The sequence below is a fragment of the Neltuma alba genome, unplaced genomic scaffold, assembly GCF_004799145.2.
Source record: "Neltuma alba isolate B1F8T4 unplaced genomic scaffold, ASM479914v2 tig00011814_pilon, whole genome shotgun sequence".
Classification (NCBI taxonomy): domain Eukaryota; kingdom Viridiplantae; phylum Streptophyta; class Magnoliopsida; order Fabales; family Fabaceae; genus Neltuma; species Neltuma alba.
In genome coordinates this window covers 49,083-54,958 of record NW_021636429.1, presented here as the reverse complement: position 1 = coordinate 54,958, position 5,876 = coordinate 49,083, and the positions used below count along the sequence as shown (strand labels likewise).

The 5,876-nt window shown below is 37.5% G+C and overlaps 1 protein-coding gene across 1 annotated transcript; it reads right to left on the bottom strand.

Annotated features, from left to right (window-relative positions):
• Positions 1-1,102: 1,102 nt before the first annotated feature.
• On the bottom strand, positions 1,103-4,228 carry LOC114718154 (box C/D snoRNA protein 1-like). Its single transcript, XM_028903417.1, is given in 7 exon segments — positions 1,103-1,340; positions 1,342-1,919; positions 2,451-2,583; positions 2,680-2,748; positions 2,908-3,103; positions 3,401-3,725; positions 3,960-4,228. Coding segments are annotated over 6 exon segments (1,233 nt in total). The 5' UTR covers positions 3,615-3,725; positions 3,960-4,228; the 3' UTR covers positions 1,103-1,297.
• Positions 4,229-5,876: the final 1,648 nt, after the last annotated feature.

The window sequence follows — 5,876 nt, the reverse complement described above, 5'->3', positions numbered from 1 at the left end:
TTTTGGTAGGTTTTCTTAATCTTATTTTGCTTTGTCATTTACTTCAGCTGTTCTGGGGAGCACGGTTTTAATTATTGGCTGCTGGATTGGTTATATGTGCTGTAACATAAATTTACTAATAATATAGGAAAAACGGCGCCATCAGGGTTTCCTAATTTCAAAAGTATAGTCGTAATCCTATCTACATGCATCTTGAATATTCATGTAGAGGGTGATGCATAGAGAGTGATGCATACATATATCAAATAGTACTCTAAGACCCTTTTACATTTAGGACCGGAGGAGTAAACCTCAGGCCGCCATTAGTGCCTGCCCTTTGATTTGTTGGGGGAAAAAAATAATTCAACTGAAAATTAATTAGGTTTGAATAATATTTCAATATAATATAATAAAAAATAAATGTTATATGATTCCATAACAAATCTATTTTCTTGCACGCCACAATTTTAACAAGGCCTTAGAAATGGCAGATTAGATTCCACTTATCTAATATGAATCTTGTCTCGCATTATTTTAATTGAATAATAAATCAATATTTTATCGATCTTCAAATGCATTTTTTGGGGAAAAAAATAATTTCAAATGCAATATTAAGTAAATTTGCCTTTGAAGTAAAGAATTAGGCAAACAATAATGTGACCTGAGAGGATGAGGCAGTGAGAGTAGGGTTCTCATTCTGAATTCCCCATGCAAAGTAGGGCAGCAATCTTTCGCGTCAAGAACTATCAAAATGAGTCTAACAAATTGAAGCCTAACTATGGAAAAGAATGGGGATCAGATTCATAGGCCAGAGAGTAAAAATAAAAGCAGATTCATTCCCGGGCAGATAATTGTGACAAAAACCCAATGCATTTTTTGGGGAAAAAATAATTTCAAATGCAATATTAAGTAAATTTGCCTTTGAAGTAAAGAATTAGAAGGGATGTTAGGAGCCGATCTATGAATCTAATCTACCGATAAAATTTGGGCAAACAATAATGTGACCTGAGAGGATGAGGCAGTGAGAGTAGGGTTCATTCTGAATTCCCCATGCAAAGTAGGGCAGCAATCTTTTCGCGTCAAGAACTATCAAAATGAGTCTAACAAATTGAAGCCTAACTAATGGAAAAGAATGGGGATCAGATTCATAGGCCAGAGAGTAAAAATAAAAGCAGATTCATTTCCTGGGCAGATAATTGTGACAAAAACCCAGCACCCTAAAGTTTCCCTCGTGCTTGATACAACCGAAAGCATGAGCTTTCCAATAGTTACACACCTTTCCACTTCTCATTACTCAGTAGAGAACCATAGATCCCAATTATTCTGCAATTTCCCCTTCCTCCAATTCGTCTGGCGCAGGACATTCCGCTGACACCACCTAAATCTCTTCCCTCAACTCCTGGTTTATTGGAAAGTTCACTTTCATAATCAATAAAATCTTCAGGATTAATTAGAGCCATAAGATCAGAATAGATATCCATATAATTACTATCAAAGTCCAATGCCATATTTTCAGATAAATCTAGATCGTCACTTTTCGGGGAAGAATGCGAAAGATCTCCAGCTGTGTCTCCTTCAAGCAGAGGGCCATCTGATGAAATATTTACTGCTCGCTCAGAACTCTTGTTTTGACTCGGCATTTGATGCGATAATTCTGAATCTAAATGCTTCATGAGATCTAAAATGTGAGGATCTGGGGAGCTGTTGTCATCTTCTATTTCCTCCTCCCTGAATGCCATGCCTTTTGGGCTTTGGGCGCCATCACAATCCCTTTGCAGTGGTTTATGTAAAGTGGGATTGACCGGCTTGATAACTTCAAAATTGACGTTGTGAGAAGGCAGAAAAACATGAACAACAGGGAATTCCAAAATCACTACGTTTGCTAATTGCTCTCTAATTGGAGCTTTCACGTCCAGCTCTTTAAATGGTGACTTCGGTCCCTGTATTAAGATGTACAAAGACAAAAAGTTATACGTGAAAAGAAAAAATGATTCATTATCTAATCATAAACATGATCCAATATTATTATAGGAGAATTACAATGAGATCTCAGGGAAATAAAATAATTACCAGTAAGTTCTAATGACAAGTAAGCGATTGTCATTTACTACCCTAGTACTTGTCATAGCAGGCTACTCTTATTGTCACTTGGACTTCTTAGTAATTATGTTCCTCACTTAGGATTTCATAGCAATTCTCCCTATTATTATAATACTTTCATTTATGTACCAAATAGGCAGCAAGCAATACTAGGAACATAAGCTGAACGGATGGTAACTAAGAAGTGCATGCAAAAAATTAATATATGTAATAATTTATAAGCCGGATAAAAATAATTGTACTATTCCCTTTAGCAAAGTCAACAGAAAAATAACATGATTATGTAAAACTTTTAACAACCTAAACTAGTGATGTGAACTCCACCACAAACAACACATGAACTTAACCAGAGAAGAGGTAACAAAAACAACCTTTGGGTACTTCCGAATGAAAAGCTTCAGACAATCCAGCTCCTCTTCACAAAATTTCCTCAATTGATGATTCCAAGGACCGGGCTTAAGATGCTTCTCCAGAATAGTGCTGAAGCTTGCATTCTCATCGACTCTGGAGACCATGAGCACAATATCCTCTAAAAAATTATGAAATTGTAAACAGAGAAGAATCCTTTTCAAAACAGAAGAAATTGGCCGTGTGGCTCACCCGTGGTCAACTAAAACAATATCTGTTTGGTGAAAACGCCATTCAATAGTCCAAGATATGAACTTCTTCCTGAAAGAGTTTCACAAATAGATTCTTATCTGACTTAAAACATAAAGTTCCCACCTCAGCAAACCCAACTACCTGCATAATCTAAGCTCCAAATAGCCATTCAGCATAACATCAGATAACTATTAACTACTACTAACTACATCACATGAAAATAATAACCTGCTGTCATATCGAGACTGATTCTTCTCTCTTTTTGACATCCCTTTATAAAGAAACAGGAGCTTAGTTTTCCGGCTCCCTGCAGCATTTCGAAGGCTTTTAAGGTGCAAAGGTAACCTAAAATGCGCACCAAATTTACTTCGCATTCTTCGAGCAGATTCAGCTACCTTCTTCATATCCTCCAGCAAATTATAGTCTGGATTGAGATATTTCCAACACAAAAGATAATAATAAACAAAGATCCACGTATTGGGAAATTCTAAGACATACAGGCATAACCATTAACATACACATTAATGAAAGATCAATGAGTAGCTAATAAAGACAAAAAGTTGAAGGCATAAAAAGACCCAAAGTAAGTAATAACATGAAAAATGACCAAGAAAAATCACTTATGTAAAACATCTTGAATACTGAAAGAATGGTAACGCAAGCAAATTGCAGATCAACAGGGTCTTTAAGGTTCAAAGGCAAACTATAGTCTTTCAGTTACCAGATAGTAGGAGGTTGTCATCAAACTGAGAAATAGGAACAAAGTGAGTCTGATTCCTCTTGCCGGTGCATCCCGTGCGTTGTTTGTGAGCTTTTACACAAGCAAGACTGCATGAACGTATGGAGCAACCAGGACATTTGTATATTGACGGGTTGGACCTGCATTCTTCACATAGTTTTGTCTCTTTACACATGCTTCTATCTTGCTCTTCCATTCGTCTTACGCAGTGAAAAAGCGCAGGTGCAACAACTATGGCAATAGGAATGGCAACTCCAGAACAGCCTTTCAAATCGGTCTGTTCTTTTTACATTAACGGCTTAAATATCTGCATTTTTTGAGCACCAAAACCACCAGCTGGATAGGCAACCCGAATATGATCATTGAAGCAAATATCATTCATAAATCATCGGACAGAAAGTTTAACGAACTGAAAAAGAAACATCGGTTTTGGCTATATAACCCGAACACGATGATAGAAGCATCTTGCTGCCTCCATCAATCTCGTTGTGAATCAAGCACTGACAAAATTTGCCATGAACGATGCTTTCGGGAACCTTACCTCACTTGGTCGAACTGGGAATCTCAGAACTGGGTGAACCGAGACGAGACTAGAGAAGCTGCAGCTATCTTCATTTTTAGCTTCCCCGAGCTCCGATTTCCTCCTTTTTCCCTCCGGCTATCTCTCAGTCGTTTCGCTCTTTAGTCCCTTGAGAACTCTCTATATCTCTCCGACGCTTTGTAGCTCCTCTGTCGCGCTTGCTCTGAACAGTGAGAGGCGCGACCACCAGAAACCGTTAAACCGGCAGTCCCTCCCAGTCCCAGAGGCTTCTTTTCTGTTGAGGTCAAAAATTGAAAAGCAAAGAGAAAACCCTTGGATTCTTAAATTGGGCTCGGATCTCTATTGGACTCTATTTAAATAAATCAATCGGGCCTGTATCTTGGGCATAATTTTTAAGTGAAACGAAATGATGCAACGGATTGAAAAAGAATAACCAAGAGGGGTTGGGTCTAACAGAAAGAGTTAGTCTCTTATAACATGACGAATTAAGATTTAAATTCTCACTGAAAAAGATGCTCACATTTAGTACCCAACAGTGTCTCGAATAGGATTGTTTTCAATAAGAGGATACCTATGCTTTAACAAAAAAAATATATAAAAATGTGCAGCTATAGAATTATGCAGTTAATTTTTTCTTTTTGCCATTATAATTAATTAATTATCAACGTTAAAAAGATCTACATTATGCATATAATGATTAAGCTTATGCCAAAAACACTTTTTATTAGTTAATAAAAAAAATAATTTCAAATGAGGATATGTTGGTGAGTATAGATATCAAATAAAAATTAGAATTAAATACTTTGATGAATCTAGTCCTCACTTGGCCAAAAGCCTATATAACTCTTCCTATACCTGGAAAGGAATAATCAAGAAACAAAAAACCAGACCGGAGACTAAACCAGTCAAGGCAGTGGGTCATGTGTCACTGGTCAAACCAAGAGTCGAACCGGTCATATTAAAATAATATAATTTAATTCATAATATTAAAATAGAACAAAGAGTCCATAACACTCTTGCCTAGGCCATTTGCTCGTTTGCCACAAGAACGCACAAAATTACTAGAGTCAGCCAACAAACCAGTTTTGCACTCACTTCCTTCAACAGATCTCTTCATAAGCATCCTAAATAAAGTATCACAATCCAGTTCAACAAAAGGAATTTAAAACCGATATGATTGATTGAATATGAACCAAGAATTTGAACCAAGCGAGCAGCAAAATCCAGGATTTGGAGAGGCGACCATCGTGCTTCCTCTGTCCCCACTCTCCATGACGCACGACAGATCAACCACTGTGCCTTTGTCTCTACTACAAGTCGACCACCCCATTGCTGTCTCCACTCTCCACGACAGCTTGACGGTGATGTGTAAAACCCTTATCCTCAAAATATTATAAACTCGTCATAAAATCACTACTATGGTAGAAAAGGAAAGCTGTTACAACAAACTACCATAGTAGAAAAGAATTGCGCAATTTTTGAAATTAACATTCAAACTCGAGACAAACCCAAACTCTGTTGCATGCAACTAGAAATCATTCATTAACATCCACTGGGCCTCCGAGCCTCCGGCTCAGGTAACAAAAGACATCAACATCAACCTATCCAAATGGTTTCCAACAAAATAAATCAGAGTTTCATAAGACACTAGAAATGGCCTCCGGCCAACCACAATAAGGAGATAACATTTCCTCCAGTTTACAATAAGGCTGGGTAATCAAAATATTTCAAAAGGGGTCCTAAACGTGGCAATATATACTAGCCATACATATACAAGGGCTAGAGGCCTAAAGCTAACCAAGATCAAGCCTCTGCATCTCTTCCTGATGGCACACGCCTAGAATTTTCACCTGAAACATTGTAAACCACGGGGTGAGACAACGTCCCAGTAACCAACCTTTCCAATTCAAGGTACTA